The 27,058-nt window shown below is 36.6% G+C and overlaps 1 protein-coding gene across 4 annotated transcripts; it reads left to right on the forward strand.

Annotated features, from left to right (window-relative positions):
* FAM133A (family with sequence similarity 133 member A) lies at positions 1 to 27,058 on the forward strand. Of its 4 annotated transcripts, none has more exons than XM_040266680.1 (3): positions 1 to 257; positions 901 to 970; positions 24,084 to 27,058. In XM_040266680.1, the coding sequence occupies exon 3, from the start codon at positions 24,187 to 24,189 to the stop codon at positions 24,937 to 24,939; it is 753 nt and encodes a 250-aa protein (XP_040122614.1). In that variant the 5' UTR covers positions 1 to 257; positions 901 to 970; positions 24,084 to 24,186; the 3' UTR covers positions 24,940 to 27,058. The 4 variants fall into 4 exon arrangements, with proteins under 4 accessions (XP_040122614.1, XP_040122615.1, XP_040122613.1 ...); XM_040266681.1 differs by having other exon boundaries at positions 1 to 106; XM_040266679.1 differs by lacking the exon at positions 1 to 257 and adding an exon at positions 327 to 483.

The raw sequence follows: 27,058 nt of genomic DNA on the forward strand, positions 1-27,058 counted from the left end.
CTCCTTGGTGGCTGAGGCAACACACCACCGAAGACTTTTTTTTCCCCTTAAAATTCTATCTTTATAGATTTATAATTTACAAAAAAAAAAAAAGCTTAGATATGAGGTAAAAATACTAGTCATGGTTCTTAACAAGGGAAGAGGAGTATGCTCCCATCCGCTCATCCTTAATTCCCGTTTGGTTTGTCAGGGGCCTCGTGACAAAAAGCTGTTTTTAAAAAATTGGAAGAAAAATCTCCAAATGGCATCATTGGATAGTATGATTATGGATTTTTTTTTAAAAATTCGCTTTCTTTTATCTGAATGTCTTATGAGCATGTATTTTTACACTGGGTAAAAAGGGGGAGTCGTTTATTGGCGAAGGGGGGAGGGGCTAGAAAGCAGGCATATTGAATTCCACGTAGCAGCTTTAATAAGTGTTGTTTGTGATGTTTGGCAAGCCTGGCTTATATCCATCTACAAGGTTTGCGAACCCATGTTGCTGTGAGTCAGTTACACCATTTTTTACTGTATTTCTCTTTTTAATCTGACATATAATAGACCCCGTCCTTGCAGGTGATTTGCCACGTAGTCTTTCTCCATGCTTTTAACAACCTTGTAGATAAAAGGGATAAACGGGCATTAAAATGTTAGGCAGTATTATTTAAAAGCAGATGGTTTATTCTATACTTTCGTGCAGCAGCTTTTAATTTCACGAATAGCAGGATGGGAGGGGGAATCTGTGTTGATGAAACTGCATCCTCTGTCAGGGTGTACTTTACAACGTCATCTGCCACCAGTTTCCTTCTAACATTGTAAAATTCTAGCCATACTGAAGTATGATTTACAGGTCCAGTAATAGATGAATAAACTTTTGCAAAATGAAGTTTAAAAACAGGTATCTGTTATTTTTATTTACAGGATTCTTTTCTGCAACAGAACGACTCTCTTGGTACAACCAAAAAGACCAGTGTTTACTTTTCATTGAAAGGTAAGGAACATACTTAGCCCATTTCTATGAATGACAAGAATTACCTATCTATATTTGAACAAAAATTCACAAGATGTAGCCTTTTATTTGGAAGATACCTTGTTAGTTCCATGGAAGCAGAAAAATCCACAGAGGTGATTTGGAATACTAATGTAGAAAAGAACCTAATTAATCACATTCACTTTTCTAAACTTGCTCATAGACTACAAGTAACAAATTAAAATATAAAATATGATGAATTATTCATTTCAAATGAGGAAAAGTATTAAACTTAGATTAACTCTTATCTTTCCTTTTTATTACAGAATTTGTGCTTATTTAGTCGTATTTTTTAAAAGTTAGGAAACACTTTTATTTCTATTTTATAAATGAATTTACTTTTATTATTTATTCCTGATTGTCAAAGTATGTAAGCATTGTAATGAAAAATACAGCATAGAAAATTTCAATGATAATACAAACACAATCTTAATCAAATGATAACCACTGTTAGAATTTTGATGCATTTTCTTCCAGAATTTTCTTTGTAAATATATACATATACCTGTTTACATATGCTGTTTTATCTATGTGACATCATATTGTATTTTGTAATCTGCTCATTTATCAATTAATTGTGGCTATATTTTCACAGTAAATGGTTGAACATCTCATTTTTAAATAGATGCATATTCCATGGAAATATTTCCCTTAGTTTAACCAGATTCCTATTGTACGGCAGCTACTTCTACTACCTCTCTACTAGTACACATATTTTTCCCGTTACAAAATAGTTATCTCAGATACCTACTCTATGCACTTGTAAAAATTAGCCATATGATTAATTCCTAGAAATGAGAGTCCTGAAATAAACTGCCTGCTCATTTTACTCTTTGATACATAGTGCAAAATTTCTCTCCAGAAAAAATTATCACAATTTGCAGTTACACCAACAATGCATCAGTTCATTTATTTAGTCATTCAACTATTATATTTTTGTGCCTGCCATGTTCCAGGCACATGTGGTAGAGGAATATGATATAATGCTCACTAAAACTTACTGGGTGCATATCCTTTCATTTTATAATTTTAATTAAAATATATACTATGGAAACAATGATTTAAATCGATGAAGCTATGCTGTAAATATTGTTCTACAAATTATTATTTTCCCTTAAAATGATGGACATATTTTGTTAATGAAGGAACTTATATTTTATAGTACTTTAATGGTTTAATATACATGTTAAGTTTTGTACCAACAAGAATTAGTATTTTGGGTTTTTTTTAATTTTTTAAATGTTTTTATTTTACTTTATTTTACTTTACAATACTGTATTGGTTTTGCCATACATCAACATGAATCTGCCACAGGTGTACACGTGTTCCCAATCCTGAACCCCCCTCCCACCTCCCTCCCCATACCATCTCTCTGGGTCATCCCAGTGCACCAACCCCAAGCATCCTATATCCTGCATCGAACCTAGACTGGCGATTCATTTCTTATATGATATTATACATGTTTAAATGCCATTCTCCCAAATCATCCCACCCTCTCCCTCTTGCACAGATCCAAAAGACTGTTCTATACATCTGTGTCTCTTTTGCTGTCTCACATACAGGGTTATCGTTACCATCTTTCTAAATTCCATATATATATGCGTTAGTATACTGTATCGGTGTTTTTCTTTCTGGCTTACTTCACTCTGTATAATCGGCTCCAGTTTCACCCACCTCATTAGAACTTATTCAAATGTGTTCTTTTTAATGGCTGAGTAATACTCCATTGTTTATAATAGCCAGGACATGGAAGCAACCTAGATGTCCATCAGCTGATGAATGGATAAGAAAGCTGTGGTACATATACCCAATGGAGAATTAGTATTTTGAAGTGAGCAATGAGTTTGGGATTCAGACTTTTTAATGTATTTTTATTAGCAAGTTAATTTTCTGAGTATCACTTATTTGATAATCTTTCTATCTCACACATATTTGAAGTGCCACCTTTACTGTATTAACTAAATCATTTGGTTCTGTTTCTGAATTCTGTTTTCTGATCCATTCTCCATAAAGTTAGTTAAAGTGTTAGGTGCTCAGTCATGTCCAACTCTTTGCCACCGCATGGACTGTAGCATGCCAGGGTCTTCTGTCCATGGAATTCTCCAGGCAAGAATACAGGAGTGAGTAGCCATTACCTTCTCCAGAGGATCTTCCCCACCCAGGGATCAAACCTAGGTCTTCTGCACTGTGAGCAGATTCTTTACTATCTGAGCCACCAGGGAAGCCTGATCCAATCTCCATAATTTATCTGCAAATAACTAAGGAGGCAGTTTTTAAAATAACTTTATATATTCTAGAAATAATATGGATTGAAGGAAGTCAGTATGTTGAATTCCAAAAAATAAATTTAAAATAACTCAAAACATGCTGATAGTCACCATTCACATTTTAATAAACATCTCCAAGTTAATTTCTTATTATGCATTTGTATTTCTTAGATTAGTGGTAAAATTGAATGTCTTTTCAAATGTTTATTGTCTACTTGGGAATTGCTTATTCATATCCTTTGTTTTTCTGCTGAATTGAAAAAAAAAACTAATCAGTGGTTGAAATCCTAAGGGTGAAATAGTTTTGACCTTAAGACAACTGTGACTCTTTTAGAAAATACATCTCTTCTAATTTATGATATTGGATAAATATGGCTCAACCACAGCTTTCATTATAAAATTACCTACTTAGAGCATTGTTTACATGCTTTTCAAGCATTAGTTTCTTAATCACTCACGCTGATACAGAAAAATTTGGAATGGAACAGGGAGAGTAAAAGGAGAAAAAAATACTTGTGAAAAAAACCTCATACAAAGATAATATATTAATGAGCTATGCTGTTTTTGATTGGAATTATATCCCCCCACCACCAAGCCATAGATTTTAGGTACCTATTTCTAACAATGGTCTATTTTTGATGTGCATGCACTACTTTAGGTATCTCAAGAAACACACTTATTTCTGTAGCTTTTTTTGGTCTATAAGTTAATTTTATAATGGCAGGTCCCTAAAAGAAAATAAATATTATATTCATATAATGAATTTAATTTATGTATAATATCATAGTTTTTTCTATTTTAAGTATTAGTGCTAGTATATAATATGCTATTTTTCTTCATAAGGCTATCTGTAAATTCAATTCAGTTCAGTTCATTTGCTCAGTTGTGGCTGACTCTTTGTGATACCATGAATCATAGCATGCCAGGACTCCCTGTCCATCACCAGCTCCAGGAGTTCACTCAAAAATCATATCCATCGAGTTGGTGAAGCCATGCAGCCATCTCATCCTCTGTCATCACCTTCTTCTCCTGTCCTCAATCCCTCCCAGCATCAGGGTCTTTTCCAGTGAGTCAACTCTTTGCATGAGGTGGCCAAAGTGCTGGAGTTTCAGCTTCAGCATCAGTCCTTCCAAAGAACACCCAGGGCTGATCTCCTTTAGGATGGACTGGTTGGATCTCCTTGCAGTCCAAGGGATTCTCAAGAGTCTTCACCAACACCACAGTTCAAAAGCATCAGTTCTTCGGTGCTCAGCTTTTTTCACAGTCCAACTCTGACATCCATACAAGACCACTGGAAAAACCATAGCCTTGACTAGACGGACCTTTGTTGCCAAAGTAATATCTCTGCTTTTCAACATGCTATCTAGGTTGGTCATAACTTTCCTTCGAAGGAGCAACCGTCTTTTAATTTCATGGCTGTAGTCACCATCTGCAGTGATTTTGGAGCCCAGAAAAATAAAGTCTGCCACTGTTTCCACTGTTTCCCCATCTATTTCCCATGAAGTGATGGGACCAGATGCCATGATCTTAGTTTTCTGAATGTTGAGCTTTAAGCCAACTTTTTCACTCTCCACTTTCAGTTTCATCAAGAGGTTTTTTTAGTTCTTCTTCACTTTCTGCCATAAGGGTGGTGTCATCTGCATATCTGAGTTTATTGATATTTCTCCCGGCAATATTGATTCCAGCTTGTGCTTCTTCTAGCCCAGCGTTTTTCATGATGTGTTCTGCATAAGTTAAATAAGCAGGGTGACAATATACAGCCTTGATGTATTCCTTTTCCTATTTGGAACCAGTCTGTTGTTCCATGTTCAGTTCTAACTGTTGCTTCCTGACCTGCATATAGGTTTCTCAAGAGGCAGGTTAGGTGGTCTGGTATTCCCATCTCTTGAAGAATTTTCCAGTTTACTGTGATCCACACAGTCAAAGCCTTTGGCATAGTTAATAAAACAGAAATAGATGTTACTTGTATAGTAATATGATCTCTGTTCCACTGTTATATGATATTCTTTTGCTGGGTAAAATGTTCATAGTTCTACATGAGATGGTTAACACAGAATCTATTTCAGGTTGAACATGACTCTTGGACTTCTGTTTATACCTTCCCTATTATGATAATATACACAATCCTACCCACCACCCGTGCCACACAAACATGATACACAATACACAATGAAAACTGCTCTGGCATTATCTTTAGTTGTAGATGTTTAAGAAGCCAAGCATTGCAAATTCATTTAATTTTGGACTTATTATTTGTTGTTGTTTTTTTTTTTTTTTAGTTCTTCTAGACAGATTTTTTCTGAGTAAAAAAAATAGTTATTTTTAAAACAGTTTTACTGAAGTACAGTTGACCCTGCAATAACAGTTTTGAGCTGCATGGACCCATGCATATTTTTCAATAAATATCACAGTACTACACAAGCCACAGTTAGTTGAATCCCAGGATGCAAAGCTGTGGATACTATGGCACACTATAAAGCTATACACAAGATTTTTGCCTGCACAGAGAATCAGCACCCCTATCCCCAGAGTTGTTCAAGGGAATGTAAAAGAAATACAATCATACATAAAGTGTGCAGGTTGCTAATTTTTAAAATTTATTTATTTTAATTGGAGGCCAATTACTTTACTATATTGTAGTGGTTTTGTCATACATTGACATGAATCAACCATGGGTGTACATGTATTCCCCATCATGTAGCTCCCTCCCATATCCTTCCTCATCCCATCCCTCTGGGTCATCCCAGTGCACCAGCCCTGAGCACCATGTCTCCTGCATTGAACCTGGACTGGCAATCTGTTTCATATATGATAATATACATGTTTCAGTGCTATTCTCTCAAGTCATCCCACCCTCAACTTCTCCCACAGAGTCCAAAACATTGTTCTATACATCTGTGTCTCTTTTGCTGTCTCACATGTAGTGTTATCATTACCATTTTTCTAAATTCCATATACTGTATTTCTAAATTAGTATACTGTATTGGTATTTTTCTTTCTGGCTTACTTCACTCTGTATAATAGGCTCCAGTTTCATCCATCTCATTAGAACTGATTCAAATGTATTCTTTTTAATGGCTGAGTAACATTCCATTGTGTATATGTACCACAGCTTTTATATCCATTCATCTGCTGCTGGAAATCTAGGTTGCTTCCATGTCCTGGCTATTATAAACACCGCTGCGATGAACATTGGGATACATGTGTCACTTTCAATTCTGGTTTCCTCAGTGTGTATGCCCAGCAGTGCGTTTGCTGGGTCATATGGCAGTTCTATTTCCAGTTTTTTAAAGAATCTCCACACTGTTCTCCATAGTGGCTTTACTAGTGTGCATTGCCACCAACAGTGCAAGAGTGTTCCCTTTTCTCTGCACCCTCTCCAGCATTTATTGTTTGTCAACTTTTTGATAACAGCCATTCTGACTGGGGTGAAATGGTACCTCATTGTGGTTTTGACTGGCATTTCTCTGATAATGAGTGATGTTGAGCATCTTTTCATGTGTTTGTTAGCCATCTGTATGTCTTCTTTGGAGGAATGTCTGTTTATTTCTTTGGCCCATTTTTTCATTGGGTTGGTTATATTTCTAGAATTGAGCTGCAGGAGTTGCTTGTATATTTTTGAGATTAATTATTTGAGTTGCTTCATTTGCTATTATTTTCTCCCATTCTGAAGGTTGTCTTTTCACCTTGCTTATAGTTTCCCTTGTTTTGAAAAAGTTTTAAGTTTAATTAGGTCCCATTTGTTTATTTTTGCTTTTTATCCCCATTACCCTGGGAGGTGGGTCATAGAGGATCCTGCTCTGATTTATGTTGGAGAGTGTTTTGCTTAGTTTTCCTCTAGGAGTTTTATAGATCCTGATCTTACGTTTAGATCTTTAATCCATTTTGAGTTTATTTTTGTGTATGGTGTTAGAAAGTGTTCTAGTTTCATTCTTTCACAAGTGGTTGACCAGTTTCCCAGCACCTCTTGTTAAGACATTGTCTTTTCTCCATTTTGAACATGATATATTTCTCCATCTATTTGTGTCCTCTTTGTTTTCTTTCATCAGTGTTTTATAGTTTTGTATATATAGGTTTTTTGTTTCTTTAGGTAGATATACTCCTAAGTATTTTATTATTTTCATTGCAATGGAGAATGGAATTGTTTCCTTAATTTCTCTTTCTGTTTTCTCATTGTTAGTGTATAGGAATGCAAGGGATTTCTGTGGGTTAATTTTATATCCTGAAACTTTACTATATTCATTGATTAGCTCCAGTAATTTTCTGGTAAAGTCTTTAGGGTTTACTATGTAGAGGATCATGTCGTCTGCAAACAGTGAGAGTTATACTTCTTCTTTTCCAAACTGTATTCCTTTTATTTCTTTTTCTGTTCTGATTGCTGTGGTCAAAACTTCCAAAATTATGTTGAATAGTAGTGGTGAGAGTGAGAACTCTTGTCTTGTTCCTGACTTTAGGGGAAATGCTTTCAATTTTTCACCATTGAGGATAATGTTTGCTGTGGATTTCTCATATATAGCTTTTATTATGTTGAGGTATGTTCCTTCTATACCTGCTTTCTGGAGGGTTTTTATCATAAATGGATGTTGAATTTTTTCAAAGGCTTTCTCTGCATCTATTGAGATATTCATATGTTTTTTATTTTTCAATTTGTTAATGTGGTGTATTACATTGATTGATTTGTGGATATTGAAGAATCCTTGCATCTCTGGGATAAAGCCCCTTGGTCGTGATGTATCATATTTTTAATATACTGTTGGATTCTGTTTGCTAGAATTTTGTTAAGGGTTTTTTTATCTATGTTCATCAGTGATATTGACCTGTAGTTTTCTTTTTTGTGGCATTTTTGTCTGGTTTTGGTATTAGGGTCCTGGTGGCCTCATAGAATGCATTTGGAAGTTTATCTTCCTCTGCAATTTTCTGGAAGAGTTTGAGTAAGATAGGAGTTAGATCTTCTCTAAATTTTTGGTAGAATTCAGCCGTGAAGCCGTTTGGTCCTGGGCTTTTGTTTGCTGGAAGATTTCTGATTACAGTTTGGATTTCTGTGCTTGTAAATGGTCTGTTAAGATTTTCTATTTCCTCCTGGTTTAGTTTTGGAAAGTTATACTTTTCTAAGAATTTGTCCATTTCATCCAAGTTGTCCATTTTAGTGGCATATAGTTGCTGATAGTAGTATCCTATGAGCCTTTGAATTTCTATATTGTCTGTTGTGATTTCTCAATTTTCATTTCTAATTTTGTTGATTTGATTCTTCTCCCTTTGTTTCTTGATTACTATGGCTAATGGTTTGTCAATTTTATTTATCTTCTCAAAGAACCAGCTTTTAGCTTTTTTGATTTTTACTATGGTCTCTTTTGTTTCTTTTACATTTATTTCTGCCCTAATTTTTAACATCTATTTCCTTCTACTAACCCTAGGGTTCTTCATTTCTTCCTTTTCTAGTTGCTTTCGTGTAGAGTTAGGTTATTTGTTTGACTTTTTTCTTGTTTCTAGAGGTAAGCATGTATTGATATGAACCTTCCCCTTAGCACTACTTTTACAGTGTCCTATAGGTTTTAGGCTGTTGTGTTTTCATTTTCATACATTCCTATACATATTTTGATTTCTTTTTTATTTCTTCTGTGATTTGTTGATTATTCGGAAGCATGTTGTTCAGCCTCCATATGTTGGAATTTTTAATTGTTTTTCTCCTGTAATTGACATCTAATCTTATACTGCATTGTGGTCAGAAAAGATGCTTGGAATGATTTCATTTTTTTTTTTGAATTTACCAAGGCTAGATTTATGGCCCAGGATGTGATCTATCCTGGAGAAGACTCCATGTGCACTTGATAACAAGTTGACATTCATTGTTTTGGGGTGAAATATTATATAGATACCAATTAGGTCTAACTGGTTTATTGTATCATTTAAAGTTTGTGTTTCCTTGTTAATTTTCTGTTTAGTTGATCTATCCATAGGTATGAATATGGTATTAAAGTCTCCCACTATTACTGTGTTATTGTTAATTTCCCCTTTCATACTTGTTAGCATTTGCCTTACATATTGTAGGGCTCCTATGTTGGATGCATATATATTTATAACTGTTATATCTTCTTCTTGGATTGATCCTTTGATCATTATGTAGTGTCCTTTTTTGTCTCTTTTCACTGCCTTTATTTTAAAGTCTATTGTATCTGATATGAGTATTGCTATTCCTGCTTTCTTTTGGTCTCTATTTGTGAGGAATATCTTTTTCCAGCCCTTCACTTTCAGTCTGTATGTGTCCCTTGTTTTGAGGTGGGTCTCTTGTAGACAACATATATAAGGGTATTGTTTTTCTATCTATTCAGCCAGTCTTTGCCTTTTGGTTGGGGCATTCAACCCATTTACATTTAAGTTAATTATTGATAAGTGAGATCCGTTGCTATTAACTTTGTTGTTTTGGGTTCGAGCTTATACACCCTTTCTGTGTTTCCTGTCTAGAGAAGATCCTTTAACATTTGTTGGTTTGGTGGTGCTGAATTGTCTCAGCTTTTGCTTGTCTGTAAAGCTTTAGATTTCTCCTTCATATTTGAATTAGATCCTTGCTAGGTACAGTAATCTCGGTTGTAGGTTTTTGTCTTTCATCACTTTAAATATGTCCTGCCATTCCCTCCTGGCCTGAAGAGTTTCTATTGAAAGATCAGCTGTTATCCTTATGGGAATTCCCTTGTGTGTTATTTGTTGTTTCTCCCGTGTTATAGTAAACACAGTGTTTTGTGTTCCATCTCCAAATAATTTATATTTGTCATCCAAGTGCCAGGTACTTAGTTCAAGCTTAGTATGTGATTGAATAAATTAAATTCATTTCCTATTTCCTAGCTCTGTCTGCTGAAAGAGTCCAGAAGCAGCAATATTCCAATGGGGGCTACTGCAGAGGATATATAAGATGATCCTAGAGTGTCTTGTAGAATCAGAAAGTAAGGAAGTATTTAGGAGACAAAATGATAAGGGTGTGTCAAAAGGATACAGAAGCCAACTAAAAGAGCCCCTAAAGGCCAACACTGAAATAATTTCAACAACAAAATAAGTAAAGTAGTATTGAAATATTGCCCAAAGTATAAACCTAATTAATACTCATGATTTATACTGATACACTGATCAAATCTCCCATACAAAAGAATTTAAAATATTTTATGTAACTATTTCCCATTAAGGAGGTAGAGCATAAATCTCCATTACTTAAGTGTGGATTGCACATACTGACATCCTTTCAAAGAGTACAGTATGGAAACAGAGTATGATCTTGCAGTGGAAAAAGCTGGCAAACATTCACTACCTCAGTCTTGTGATCAACATTAATATCAATGATAAGTCACCTTCACATGTACCCTCAATGTAATGCAGTGAGAATGGTTCTTGACTTGTGTTCTTTCTTCCAAGAACTGGCAGTCTAATTCTAAACATGAGAAAAACATCAGACAAACCCAAATTGAAGAGTGTCCTGAAAATCAACATCTGATCAATACTCCTCACAACAAAGAAAATTCTGAGTAACTGCCAGTCTAGAAGAGCCCGGGAGACATGATTAATAAATGTAATATGGTATACTGGATGGATTCCTGGAACAGAAAAAGGATATTAACTTAAAAACTAAGGAAATTTGAATAAAGAATAGACTTTAGTTAATATGAACGTGTCAGTATTGGTTCATTAGTTGTGGCAAATGTACAAAGTAATGTAAGACATTATCAATAAGAAAACTAGATGCAAAAGATTCTTTACTTGCAACTTTATTATAAATCTAAAGATATTCTAAAACAGAAAGTTTGTTTTAAAAAACATTTTACTTCATCATCATAAAAGCTAAATAATAAAAATGATTTGTTTTTCTGAATATAAAATCCAAAATATATTACTATATTAAGAGAAATAAGAGGGTGAAGTGCTCGTTTCTTTAAAATAAACAATTAGCTAAAATTTATACTTAGCCTTTCTTTTCCATTTTATGCTTGTATCTGCAATATTTTATTGCTGCTCTAAACTTTCTGGTATGATCATTAAGATATTAGAGGTGACTGATCCCTTGCCATTTGACAATTCTGTAGACAGAAAACGAGGCAGTATTTCAGATTCTACACCTTTTCCCTGGAATGATAAATGTGCCATGACACAGCTATGCTAGAGGGAATTCACCTGAAGTGAAGGCTTTTAACATAGCACAGCTTTGTATCATGTTGATTCCAGTCAAAATAAGGGATAATTTCTCCCTGAGAACAGTCATGTTACCAACTAGAATAGAATGTGTTGTTGCTTGAGTTTTATTTGGAAGAAAGATATCATTTTATATATACTTGCTAAAACTAGTATTTTCAGGAAATTTTCAAGTATCATTAAACGTCCCCATAAACCCTCTATTTTTTCTTATTTGGCCTGTGAATTCCATAAAACTGTGATGATCCTCTATATTATCAGTCGGTGTGAAATAGCAGAACATAATGATAATTAAAGGTATTGGTAGTATATATGTATGTATGTATGTGCATATGTCATGTCAGTCAGTTCAGTTATGAGATGTGTCTGACTCTTTGCGACCCCATGGACTGCAGCACACTGGGCTTCTCTGTCCATCACCAGCACCCAGAGTTTGCTCAAACGCAAGTCCATTGAGTCAGTGATACAATCCAACCATATTATCCTCTGTCATCCCGTTCTCCTGCTGTCCTCAAACTTTCCCAGCATCAAGGTCTTTTCAAATGAGTCAGTTCTTTGCATCAGGTGGACAAAGTATTGGAGTTTCACCTTCAGCATCAGTCCTTCCAATGAGTATTCAGGACGGATTGCCTTTAGGATGGACTGGTTGGATCTCCTTGCAGTCCAAGGGACATGCAAGAGTCTTCTCCAACACCGCAGTTCAAAAGCATCAATTCTTCAGTGCTCAGCTTTCTTTATAATCCAATTCTTAAATCCGTACATGACAACTGGAAAAACTGTAGCACTGACTAGATGGACTTTTGTTGGCAAAGTAGTATCTCTGGTTTTTAATATGCTGTCTAGGTTGGTCATAACTTTTCCTTCAAGGAATAAGCATCTTTTAATTTCATGGCTGCAGTCATCATCTGCAGTGATTTTGGAGCCCAAAAAAATAAAGTCTGACACTGTTTCCACTGTTTCACCATCTATTTCCCATAAAGTGATGGGACCAGAGGCCATGATCTTCATTTTCTGAATGTTGAGCTTTAAGCCATATTTTCACTCTCGTCTTTCACTTTCATCAAGAGGCTTTTTAGTTCCTCTTAACTTTCTGCCAGAAGGGCGGTGTCATCTGCATATCTGAGGTTATTGATATTTCTCCTGGCATTCTTGATTCCGGCTTGTGCTTCTTCCAGTCCAGCATTTCTCATGATGTACTCTGCATATAAGTTAAATAAGCAGGGTGACAAAATACAGCCTTGATGTCGTCCTTTTCCTATTCGGAACAAGTCTGTTGTTCCATGTCCAGTTCTAACTGTTGCTTCCTGACCTGCATACAGATTTCTCAAGAGGCAGGTTAGGTGGTCTGGTATTCCCATCTCTTTCAGAATTTTCCATAGTTTATTGTGATCTACAGAGTCAAAGGCTTTGTCATAGTTAATCAAGCAGAAATAGATGTTATTCTGGAACTCTCTTGCTTTTTTTGATGATCCAGTGGATGTTGGCAATTTGATCTCTGGTTCCTCTGCCATTTCTAAAACCAGCTTGAACATCTGCAAGTTCATGGTTCACGTACTGCTGAAGCCTGGCTTGGAGAATTTTGAGCATTACTTTACTAGCATGTGAGATGAGTGCAATTGTGCAGTAGTTTGAGCATTCTTTGGCATTGCCTTTCTTTGGGATTGGAATGAAAACTGACCTTTTCCAGTCCTGTGGCCACTGCTGAGTTTTCCAAACTTGCTGGCATATTGAGTACAGCACTTTCACAGCACCATCTTTCAGGATTTGAAATAGCTCACCTGGAATTCCATCACCTCCACTGGCTTTGTTCATAGTGATGCTTTCTAAGGCCCACTTGACGTCACATTCCAGGATGTCTGGCTCAAAGTGAGTGATCATACCATCATGATTATCTGGGTCGTGAAGATCTTTTGTACAGTTCTTCTGTGTATTCTTGCCAACTCTTCTTAATATCTTCTGCTTCTGTTAGGTCCATACCATTTCTGTCCTTTATCAAGCCCATCTTTGCATGAAATGTTCCCTTGGTATCTCTAATTTTCTTGAAGTGATCTCTAGTCTTTCCCATTCTGTTGTTTTCCTCTATTTCCTTGCATTGATCACTGAGGAAGGCTTTCTTATCTCTTCTTGCTATTCTTTGGAACTCTGCATTCAGATGCTTGTATCTTTCCTTTTCTCCTTTGCTTTTTGCTTCTCTTCATTTCACAGCTATTTGTAAGGCCTCCTCAGACAGCCATTTGGCTTTTTTAATTTCTTTTCCATGGGGATGGTCTTGATCCCTGTCTTCTGTACAATGTCACGGACCTCCGTCCATAGTTCATCAGGCACTCTATCTATCAGATCTAGTCCCTTAAATCCATTTCTCACTTCCACTGTATAATCATAAGGGATTTGATTTAGGTCATACCTGAATGGTCTATTGGTTTTCCCTACTTTCTTCAATTTCAGTCTGAATTTGGCAATAAGCATTTCATGATCTGAGCCACAGTCAGCTCCTGGTCTTGTTTTTGTTGACTGTATAGAGCTTCTTCATCTTTGGCTGCAAAGATCATAATCTGATTTCAGTGTTGACCATCTGGTGATGTCCATGTGTAAAATCTCTTGTGTTGTTGGAAGAGGGTGTTTGCTATGACCAGTGAATTTTCTTGGCAAAACTCTATTAGTCTTTGCCCTGCTTTATTCCATATTCCAAGGCCAAAATTGCCTGTTACTCCATGTGTTTCTTGACTTCTTACTTTTGCATTCCAGTCCCCTATAATGAAAAGGACATCTTTTTTGGGTGTTAGTTCTAAAAGATCTTGTAGGTCTTCATAGAACCATTCAACTTCAGCTTCTTCAGCATTACTGGTTCAGGCATAGACTTGGATTACTGTGATATTGAATGGTTTGCCTTGGAAACGAACAGAGATCATTCTGTCGTTTTTGAGACTGCATCCAAGTACTGCATTTCAGACTCCTTTGTTGACAATGATGGCTACTCCATTTCTTCTGAGGGATTCCTGCCCACGGTAGTAGATATAATGGTCATCTGAGTTAAATTCACCTATTGCAGTCCATTTTAGTTCACTGATTCCTAAAATATCGATATTCACTCTTGCCATCTCTTGTGTGACCACTTCCAATTTGCCTTGATTCATGGGCCTAACATTCCAGGTTCCTATGCAGTATTGCTCTTTACAGCATTGGACTTTTCTTCTATCACCAGTCACATCCACACCTGGGTGTTGTTTTTGCTTTGGCTCCATCTCTTCATTCTTTCTGGAGTTATTTCTCCACTGATCTCCAGTAGCATATTGGGCACCTACTGACCTGGGGAGTTCCTCTTTCAGTGTCCTATCATTTTGCCTTTTCATACTGTTCATGGGGTTCTCAAGGCAATAATACTGAAGTGGTTTGCCATTCCCTTCTCCAGTGGACCACATTCTGTCAGACCTCTCTACCATGACCCGCCTGACTTGGGTGGCCCCACAGGGCATGACTTAGTTTCATTGAGCTAGACAAGGCTGTGGTCCTAGTGTGATCAGATTGACTAGTTTTCTGTGAGTATGGTTTCAGTGTGTCTGCCCTCTGATGCCCTCTTGCAACACCTACCGTCTTACTTGGGTTTCTCTTACCTTAGACATTGGGTATCTCTTCCCGGCTGCTCCAGCAGAGTGCAGCTGCTGCTCCTTACCTTGGACAAGGGGTATCTCCTCACTGCTACCCCTCCTGACCTTGATTGTGGAATAGCTCCTCTAGGCCCTACTGCACCCATGCAGCCACTGCTCCTTGAATGTGGGGTTACTCCTCCCAGCTGCCTCCCCTGGCCTCGGGCAGGGGTAGCTCCTCCTGTTTGCCACCCCTGACCTCGGACATAGTGTAAAGTCTCAGATCTATTGCCAACTATTTGCAAAAATTTTTCAGCTGAAGGTTCCTATGTCTGTGAAAGAGAATACGTTGCCTACAGTTTGGCATATCATTAAAAATTGAATGAAATGATTTGTAAAATAGAGTAGCTCTTTAAAATAACTAGCCTTGGTGATAGTGACAATTGAAATTAAGACTGTGAAACATTAAAATATGCTTTTAATTAATTTGAATTCATATTGACTTTCACCTGAGCATGTTCAATGAAAAATGGTGTTGATAAAATCCCTTTTAACATGGAGAATTGGATATGATGACTGGTTTACAACAGTGTAGTAGTGTGAATATATGCATTGCATTTGGCTTTTCCTTTTCACCTTAGGGCCTTAGCATCTGATATTCCTTGTGATTGGAACATACAGTCAACTTTGGCTCTTTTATTACTCCTTTACTCTTTAATCACCTTCATCTGCTGCTGTTGCTGCTAAGTCACTTCAGTTGTGTCTGACTCTGTATGACCCCATAGAGGGCAGCCCACCTGGCTCCTCTGTCCCTGGGATTCTCCAGGCAAGAACATTGGAGTGGGTTGCCATTTCCTTCTCTAATGCATGAAAGTGAAAAGTGAAAGTGAAGTCACTCAGTTGTGTCTGACTCTTAGCGACCTCATGGACTGTAGCCTACCAGGCTCTTCCGTCCATGGGATTTTCCAGGCAAGAGTATTGGAGTGGGGTGCCATTGCCTTCTCCACACCTTCATCTGGCTAGCTCTAATTTATCTGTCAGGTCTCAGATTACATGTTAATTGTATGTTAGTATCTCAGATTTGACCTTCTATTCTAAATTAGTTCATCTATTATTCATAGTGTCCTATGCTTTTCCTTTATCATTCTAATCATGATTATGATTAGTACTCACTTGTTTGATATTTGTGTAATGACTTTTACCTTTACTAGATCATAATCTCCATGGGATATAACATAGTAGCTGGTGCATAATAGATGATCAAAAGGAAGTTGCTATAAAAATGAATGAACAGATAATTGTTATAACACTTAGATCACCAGTAAGGCTATTACAATTTGTATCTAATATTTATATAAATTCAGCATACTTCATACAAATGAATAGAGATAAAGAAAATAAAGTTTCTCTTCTAAAATAGAAACAGAAAGTAAGCCACAGTACTTTTAAGACAGAGTACTTGAGCAGGAGACTTTGTTGCTGTTATTATTATTATTTTTTTCTCCCACAACACTTGTCTGGTATTATTCCAAATTGTAATTATTGTTCTCAAAACTCCTGTGCTATCTCAACCTGTCAATAGTAGCAGATGATCTTGGCATGTATGATTGAGTGAAAATGAAGGCTCTTATTTGAGAAATGCTTCAAATTTTCCCCTTTCATCTTCCCTGTCACTAACAAAAGAAAAAAACAAAACAACCTATACCCATACTCTTTATTTGTTTCCTCTGCTCTTTCAAGAAGGGAGTTCCTCCAACTATGCCTTTGATTCCTCTCTGTTTCTTCTATGGCTTTGCCACAAAGAATTATTGCCTCTCTTTCCTGTCTTCTTTAAAGTCTTTCTATTTAAACATCATCAGCCTCTGAATATGTTCAGGTTTCTTCTATGATAAAAACAAACAAGAGTAAAAAAATATTTTTTGAAAATTCTTCATCTCTCCTTGGGCTTCACTGGTGGCTTAGCTGGTAAAGAATCTGCCTGCAATGAAGGAAACACAGGTTCAATCTCTGAGTCAGGAAGATCCCCTGGAGAAGGGAATGGCTACCCACTTAAGTATTCTTGCCTGGAGAATTCCGTGGACAGAGAAGCCTGGCAGGCTACATTCCATGGGGCTGCAAAGAGTCAGAAATGACAGAGCAACTAACACATACCCTAAGTCTCTAATTTCTCACCTCCAATTTATTCTTTAACCCTCTGTCATCTGGTCTCTGCCCTAACTAATTGAAATTTTGTTAGCAAAAGTTGCCAATAATTTCTTCACAGTCAAATATAATGGGCATTTTCAGATTTTATCTTATTTGACCTATTTGACTTAGTATAGTTGTCCGTAACATCATTTTTTTTTCTGGATTTTTTAAAAGTTAAACTTAATACCTGCTCATTGTAGAAAAAATATAAATAGTATAGGAAAATTTACAAAAGGAAATAATGCTTTCTCATATGCAGAGATAACCAGTAGTTAGTTACATTGGTGAACTTTCTGTATGTGTGTACTATAATTCATACAACCTGTTTGTTATTGATGAACATTTAGGTTTTTTCCTCAAATTTCTAAATGAAATTCCTCAAGTGAAATTTATGAACCTTTAAGGATGATTGCCCTCACCTTGAAACTTTACTCTCCCCACTCTCTTTCTGTGACCTTACTTTATATTCTGATACTGCTGTAGCTCTTCCCAGTCTGGCTAATTTTCTGATGTCTTCTTTGTAAGTTTTACTTTCTCTGCCAGCCCCTTGTGTGTTTTTCATTTGGACCCAGTGCTCAAAGCTTTTTTCATATGAAGTCTTCCCTCAAGGTAATTTAATTTTCTCACATGACTTTAGCAATCACAAAGTGACTGCCAATCCTGTATCTCAAACTCAGGTCACATTCCAGAGTTTTATCACCCATACATCCAATTTCCTACATGTAGGTTCATTCACATGTTTCAAGCTTTATAAATCTAACATTGAACCTAGAACGTTACTCAAAGTCTATGTCATTTCCTATAGTATCCAGTCATTGGCCTTTTATCTTGTCTCACCAGCCAGAAAAGGCAGAGGAACCAAAGATCAAATTGGCAACATCTGTTGGATTGTAGAAAAAGCAAGGGGATTCCATGAAATAACATCTACTTCTGCTTCATAGACTATGCTACAGCCTTTAACTGTGTGGATCACAACAAACTGTGGAAATTTTTTAAGAGTTTGGAATACTAGACCACCCTACCTGCCTCCTGAGAAACCTGTATGCAGGTCAAGAAGCAACAGCTAGAACCAGACATGGAACAACAGGCTGGTTCCAAATTGGGAAAAGATTATTTCAAGGCTGTGTATTGTCACTTGCTTATTTAACTATTATGCAGTGTACATTATGAGAAATGCCAGGCTGAATGAATCACAAGCTGGACTCATGATTGCCAGGAGAAATATCAACCACCTCAAATATGCAGATGATACCACTCTGATGTCAGAAAGCTAAGAGGAACTGAAGAGCCTCTTGATGAGGGTGAAAGAGGAGAATGAAAAAGCTGGCTTAAAACTCAACATTCAGAAAACTAAGATCATGGCATCCAGTCTCATCACTTCATGGCAAATAGATGTGGAAAACTTGGAAATAATGATAGATTTTATTTTCTTGGACTCCAAAATCACTGTGGATAGTGACTGCAGCCATGAAATTAAAGACTTTTTGCTCCTTGGAAGGAAAGCTATGACAAACCTAAACAGCATGTTAAAAAGCAGAGACATCACTTTGATGACAAAAAGCCCATATAGTCAAAGCTATGTTTCTTCCTGTAGTAATGTTACGGATGTGAGAGTTGGACTATAAAGAAGGCTGACCACTGAGGAATTGATGCTTTCGAAATGCTGAGAGTCCCTTGGATTAGAAAGAGATCATACCAGTCAATTCTAAAGGAAATCAACCCTGAATATTCATGGGAAGGACTGATGCTGAAGCTGAAGCTCCAATACTTTGGCCACCTGATGTGAAGAGCCAACTCATTGGAAAAGACTCTGGTGCTGGGAATGATTGAGAGCAGGAGGAGAAGGGAGCGACAGAGGATGATGATTAAATGGCATCACCAACTCAATGGATGTAAGTTTGAGCAAACACCAGGAGATATTGAAGGATAGGGAAGCTTGCCATCCGGCAGTCCATCGGGTTGCATAGGGTTGGACACTGAGTGACTGAACTACAAGCCAGAACCTTGCCCTAGATTCCTTTCTCTTCCTCATGCTTTGTATCTAATTGCTCATTAATTCCAGGAGAATCTCCTTAGTATAGATGATATTTTCCCCTTTTTCACCTATAATACCACTATTTTTATTTCAGACTCTTTTCTTATCTGTATGAATACCTGAACTAATCTCATTATCTTCAGGTTTACCTACCTCCAGCTCATCTTTCATACTGTAAGAAATTGTCTCTTAAATACTCACACGTGATCATATCACTCTCCTGCTTAAAATAGTCACTATCTCCCCATTAGCTTCATTATAAGTCCCATAGAATAAATTAAAACTTCAGCATCTCATTCAAATCTTTTTGAACTGGTCTTTGCCTGTCTTTCTAGATGATATTAGGACTAAGTTTCAAGGAACTGTAATTAGAATGGGTTATGTGGAAAATTCTGAGAGATGGGAATACCAGACCACCTGACCTGCCTCTTGAGAACTCTGTATGCAGGTCAGGAAGCAACAGTTAGAACTGGACATGGAACAACAGACTGGTTCCAAATAGGAAAAGGAGTACGTTAAGGCTGTATATTGTCACCCTGCTTATTTAACTTATATACAGAGAACATCATGAGAAACGCTGGACTGGAAGAAACACAAGCTGAAATCAAGATTGCTGGGAGAAATATCAATAACTTCAGATATGCAGATGACACCACCCTTATGGCAGAAAGTGAAGAGGAACTAAAAAGCCGCTTGATGAAAGAGGAGAGCGAAAAAGTTGGCTTAAAGCTCAACATTCAGAAAACAAAGATCATGGCATCTGGTCCCATCACTTCATGGGAAATAGATGGTGAAACAGTGGAAACAGTGTCAGACTTTATTTTTCTGGGCTCCAAAATCACTGCAGATGATGACTGCAGCCATGAAATTAAAAGATGCTTACTCCTTGGAAGAAAAGTTATGACCAACCTAGATAGCATATTCAAAAGCAGAGACATTACTTTGTGGACTAAGGTCCCTCTAGTCAAGGCTATGGTTTTTCCAGTAGTCATGTATGGATGTGAGAGTTGGACTGTGAAGAAGGCTGAGTGCTGAAGAATTGATGCGTTTGAACTGTGGTGTTGGAGAAGACTCTTGAGAGTCCTTTGGACTGCAAGGAGATCCAACCAGTCCATTCTGAAGGAGATCAGCCCTGGGTGTTCTTTGGAAGGAATGATGCTAAAGCTGAAACTCCAGTAGTTTGGCCACCTCATGAGAAGAGTTGACTCATTGGAAAAGACTCTGATGCTGGGAGGGATTGGGGGCAGGAGGAGAAGGGGACGACCGAGGATGACATGGCTGGATGGCATCACTGACTCGATGGACGTGAGTCTGAGTGAACTCAGGGAGTTGGTGATGGACAGGGAGGCATGGCCTGCTGTGACTCATGGGGTCGCAAAGAGTCAGACACGACTGAGCGACTGAACTGAACTGATGCTCTTCCAAGTGTGCAGTAGTGGAAACAACCACCAATTGAATATTAACTAAAATCCATAAAGTCATTTGAAGATCAAATATAGGAAACAATGATATTTGACAGACCTTTGGGTTCCGCTAAGAAGGAAAATGACAAAAATACCTAAGAGAACTGAAGAGGAGGGACAGTAAGTTAACACAAATAAAATCCAGAAACTATTACCAAGAGTCACTGTAAAAATCTGTGGCATTGAGCTTATGGTGGGTAGGTATATTAGGTCGACTTAAAGGGTCAAAGTCAGGATGGAGACTGACAAATACCTGTGATATATCAGATCAGCTTTCAGCTTTCTCTTCAGACTTTGTGTTGGCTTCCTAACAACTATAGGACAAAATCTAAAATGTTAAAATGACCTAAGAAGGCCTCTACGATCAGGCTATTTACTTCCTATGCAGCCTCACCTCCTGCTACTGCCCTCTTTCAGTTTAGGCTCCATCAACACTAAATATGGTGATCTTTCTAGTCTCTTTGTTTTCTTTCATGTTTTTTTTTTTCCCCAGGTAAGTCCAATTTTTTTTTTAATTTTTTTTCCAAGTTTACACTTTATTTATTTATTTTTTAATATAAATTTATTTATTTTATTTGGGGGCTAATTACTTTACAATATTGTATTGGTTTTGCCATACATCAACATGAATCTGCCACGGGTGTACACGTGTTCCCCATCCTGCACCCCCCTCCCACCTCCCTCCCCATACCATCCCTCTGGGTCATCCTAGTGCACCAGCCCCAAGCATCCTGTATCATGCACCGAACCTGGTCTGGTGATTCGTTTCATATATAATATTATACATGTTTCAATGCCATTCTCCCAAATCATCCTACCCTCTCCCTCTCCCACAGAGTCCAAAAGACTGTTCTATACATCTGTGTCTCTTTTGCTGTCTGACATAAAGGGTTATCGTTACCATCTTTCTAAATTCCATATATATGCTTTAGTATACTGTATTAGTGTTCTTCTTTCTGGCTTACTTCACTGTGTATAATTGGCTCCAGTTTAATCCACCTTATTAGAATTGATTCTAATGTATTCTTTTTAATGGCTGAGTGATACTTCATTGTGGATATATACCACAGCTTTCTTATCCATTTGTCTGCTGATGGACATCTAGGTTGCTTCCATGTCCTGACTATTATAAACAGTGCTGCGATGAACATTGGGGTACATGTGTCTCTTTCAATTCTGGTTTCCATGGTGTGTATGCCCAGCAGTGGGATTACTGGGTCGTATGGCTATTCTATTTCCAGTTTTTTAAGGAATCTCCACACTGTTCTCCATAGTGGCTGTACTAGTTTGCATTCCCACCAACAGTGTAAGAGGGTTCCCTTTTCTCCACACCCTCTCCAGCATTTATTGCTTGTAGACTTTTGGATCGCAGCCATTCTGACTGGCGTGAAATGGTACCTCATTGTGGTTTTGATTTGCATTTCTCTGATAATGAGTGATGCTGAACATCTTTTCATGTGTTAGCCATCTGTATGTCTTCTTTGGAGAAATGTCTGTTTAAGTCTTTGGCCCATTTTTTGATTGGGTCATTTATTTTTCTGGAATTGAGCTGCAGGGGTTGGTTGTATATTTTTGAGATTAATTATTTATCCGTTGCTTCATTTGCTATTATTTTGTCCCATTCTGAAGGCTGTCTTTTCACCTTGCTTAGAGTTTCCTTTGTTGTGCAGAAGCCATGTATTGTTTCTTCTGCCTAGAATGTCCTTCAGTTCCTCATTTCTTAAGTGAACTCCTATTTATTGTTTAAAACCTTGTACTGACATCACCAACTTCAGAAGCCTTCTCTGAATGCACCTGTCTCACAGAGTTACCCATCCATCAACCCACTCATTTGTTTGTTTATTATTGAGAAATATTTATTGAGTACTTAGTGTGGACCAGATGCCATGTAAGGTACTGGGAATATCATGGCTAGAAGACAGGCCAAATGTGACCTTTACCCTTCTTGGCCTTATATTTAGAAATGAATACACATATGCATATGCATGTGAACACACATGCATCACACACACACACAAATACACATTCAAATAAAGAAAATAATCATCATTTTTCTAAGTGCTATGAATAAAAGAGGCAAGAAACTGTTATACAGAATAATGAGTGTAAGGGATAGATACAGAAGCAACATAGTATAAGGTTGACCCATGTGAAATTGCTAGTATTTGAGTATTTTTGTTCCATATAATTGGTGATTTTATATAGTTCAACCTAATAGTTGCCTTTCTGAGGAACTGACTTTAAACTTAGATCTGAAGATGAGGTAAAACTGGCTAAGGTGGCTAAGCTTGAAGCTTAGCATGTTTCAGAAACCAAGAGAAAACTAAAAAAAGATAGAATTGAGAAAACTGTTGAAATGTAAGAGCTATAAGCAGGACAGATTGTATTGGATCTTTATAGGAATTTGGATTGATTTCCATTAAAGTATAAAGCCACTAGACTATTTTAAAATCCTTCTGATTTCAGTGTGGTACTGAAAGGGAAGAGAATAAGGGCAAAAAATCGGGCTGTCAAGAAGCTGATGCCAAGAGGCGATATAATGTTGTGCTGTGTGCGGGGTTTGCCCTCGTGCTGCCTTGATTTAAATCCTGGTTTTACCATTTGCCATTTATTATGTCACTTTATGCAACTTACTCCAACTCTCTAAGCTTCAGTTTCTTCATTTGTATAATAGGATAACGGGGTCAACTTCATAGGACGTTGATCTATGACTAACCTCTAGATTAGTCTAGAGACTGAATAAGATTATCCACTGCACAACACTGAGCAGTCCCTGGCATCTAATAGAGATTAATAATCCAAATGACAGGTGACAGTACCTGCACTATTTTGATGACAGCATATTTGAAGAGAAGTGAAAAAACATGAGACCTCTTGTTGTGGGGGTTTAAGCAGCAAAATTTATTAATGAATTGGATATGTGAATTGAGGGAGAAGGATTTTTCAGGCATGACTCCTAGGTTTCTGTCAAAGAGTGGAATGGATTGTGCTGCACTCTACTAAAATGGGGAAGATCTGCCTGGTACATTATTTGGCTACAGAAATTTCTCTCTCATTATACCATATAAGGCAGAATGAAAGAAAGAAAAAAGGTAAGTACCATATAATATAAAAATACATAGTTATTTAAAATTTAGGTAACAGTCAGAACCCTACATGAGATATGGAAAACACTTTATTTTATATTTATACCACAATGTCTAAAACATGTAAACCTTTTGTGTATATATTATTTTTTCTCAAGTTCTAAGATTTTGTAAATCTATCTACCATACTATGTGATAAACAGTGAACAATTAAACTTATGTGCTTACTTTGTCTTATATTAAAGGCGTTTTGTAATCATTCCATCTGCTTCTCTCACAGAATGGAACCTTCTTGGTATACCAGCAGATGAAGAATTTAAAGAGGGTGTCTATCTTTATTCTCTTTAGCAACTGAGAGTCTGCTCTGGGAACCATCAGGCACCATGGGTAAGCGGGACAATCGGGTGGCCTATATGAATCCTATAGCAATGGCCAGATGGAGGGGCCCATCTCAATCTGCAGGCCCAACAATACAAGATTATCTGAATCGACCAAGGCCCACCTGGGAAGAAGTGAAGAAACAATTAGAAAATAAAAAGAAAGGCTCCAAGGCATTAGCTGAATTTGAAGAAAAAATGAATGAGAACTGGAAGAAGGAACTAGAAAAAAGCAGAGAGAAATTATTAAGTGGAAATGAGAGCTTATCCAAAAAAAGAGACAGAAAGAAAAAGAAAAAGAAAAAATCTTGTCGGTCTTCATCTTCTTCTTCATCAAGCACTGATTCTTCAAGCAGTTCTCCAGATCCCGAAGATGAGGAAAAGAAAGAAGGAAAAAAGAGAAAGAAAAAGAAGAACGATTCATACAAATCATCAGAAAGCTCTCCATGTGATTCTGAATCAGAAAGCAAGGAATCTGTAAAAAAGAAAAAGAAGTCAAAGGATGAAACAGAGAAAGAAAAGTGTATTAGAAGTCTCAACAAAAAAAGAAAGAAGATTTGTTCTGAAGATAAACCTTTATCATCGGAGTCCTCATCAGAATCAGATTATGAAGAAGAGATGCAAGCAAAAAAGAAGAGACGACGTGAAGAGCAAGAAAAAGCAACAGAAAAAGCAAGGAAGAAGAAGAAGAAGAAACAGCACAAAAAACATAGTAAGAAGAAGAAAAAGAAATCAGGTTCAAGTCACAAATCAGGATAGTATCAAGGAAAAAAAAAAAGGAAGATTTACCTGTTGAAAAAAGCAAGGAAGGTCTATAGGAAAATTCAACTCTGAGTGTTAGAGCATATTTACCAAAATGCATGAGTTTCCCTGTGTTAGTAGAATTATTCCTGGACTTTGTTGCCAGTCAAATGCCACTGTGCCAGAAACGGCCTTAATTGTTGCCTGCAGCTTAAATGTAGGGTTTTGTTTTGTTTTGTTTACGTGTTTTTCCCTCCACTGGCTAATTTCTCTGAGAGCTAAAATTGTGTTGTCATACTAGTGGTTAAAATGTTTAGAATTAAATTAAATGTTTTAGATGATAAATAATTCTGACCAAACAATGTATCTAATGTCAAAAGTATCTAATTTGGATACATCTTTAAAATATAATCAGAAATATCCAGGCAACAATACCTTTTTGAAGCATAGACTTAACATTAATGTCTCAAAATATTTATGTTTGAAGAGTAAAATTAGGTTTATTTTTCTTTTCTCCATAATAAACTTTTGTTTACATGGGGAAAGGGCTTGTGAGGGGGAAAGAGTTTGCTGTCACTTTGGCGAGCTGAATAGTGTGCCTTTGATACTTATACATCCTATTTTTGCTAGTGCAGCAGCCATTCTCTTCTTACTTAGTAATGTATGCTGCTTCACATGAACAAGAAAGACAGCAACTTACCGTATATGTAAAACCCCAGTTTTATAAAACTTACCTCCACTTCAACAGTACTGAATAATATTTAGTGTTAGAGTGTTACATGATTTAAATTAACTTTGATACCCTTTGGAGGAGAATCATTTTAAATAGAGCCTGGTATTTTTTTTTATTAATAAATCTTTATCCTGAAATGTTCTGCATGTTTTATGCTATTAAGTTTTGATTATCCAGGGACATTCTATATAATCAGTAATCCTTTTTTAATATGATTTATGCCTAGGGTGCAAGTTTCAAGTTTTTAATTTACTAATTTTACTATGTTAATTTTATTACTGTGTTTGATTGCATACTTTCCAAAATATTTAGCATGTAAAAAGAAGGTTATAAAAAATATTTAATGCCTTCATATTGAAGCTGGTTTACTGTAAGCAAGTTGAGTGCCAGACCTCTAGTACGCTATGTCTTGTTACATAAAACTACTGCCAAAATCTTAGTATGCTGTTTAAACATTTGTTGTCTTAAGCATTAATATTGAATTAAAATAGGAGTTAAATTAGGAAATTATAGTCTGTTTCATATTTTACTAAGATTTGGAGTTTGTTGCCGATTCATGTTTACCACTAAGCTGAAATAAGTTGAAATTTATTTTTGCTTTACATATTTTATATAAGAGAAATCTGAATTATAAATTGATGCCTAAAAACACCCATTACAGAGGATGTGCTAATTGTAATGTCATATGTACAAAGTATTTTGGCATGAGGAGAGAATAGATAGCTATTTTTTTAAGTAGGTGATTCTATGTCAGCTCCCTTGTATCACAAGTAAAATTATTATAAAGATAGAAAACATCTGGTAGATAAATATCATATTGACTCCCCAAATTTTTGCAGTGCATACACCAGAATCTCTCAGTAACATTATTGGAACATTATAAACATAATACCTTGCTGGTCACATTGAAGCTTCATAACTGTAGCTGTTTCCTAAAGCATAGCTATATCTATATGCCAATAAAAACTATTATATTTAAGGGATATTTTTGTCCATATAGAGTTTTCAAAAAATTATTTTTTATTAAAATATTAAAAAGCATGTATTATTTGTAGAATGTGGCAAAGACATTAACAACTATCAAATATCTATGGGCTACCATTCATTTCCCAGCCCCTTGTAGTTAGGCAATGTCATTTATTACTTCTAGCAGAGGGATTACAGAGAGATTGTTAACAAAAGTGATGTTTCGTTTCAGTACCGGTACAGTAAAAAGTCTTGTGTGACCCTCCAGTTCTCTTTACCTGTCATGTGGACCTGAAAGCAGTGTGCTCCAAATAGTGTACCTACAAGATGGATGCAACCTGTATCTCTAAGTCTCTGTTTGTAAGGGACCTGCCCTGAAGAGCTGACAGACTTGGGGTGAATGTTTTGAGTGTGAGAAATAAACTGTTATGTGTTAAG

Source organism: Oryx dammah, unplaced genomic scaffold (assembly GCF_014754425.2).
Source record: "Oryx dammah isolate SB20612 unplaced genomic scaffold, SCBI_Odam_1.1 HiC_scaffold_23, whole genome shotgun sequence".
Classification (NCBI taxonomy): domain Eukaryota; kingdom Metazoa; phylum Chordata; class Mammalia; order Artiodactyla; family Bovidae; genus Oryx; species Oryx dammah.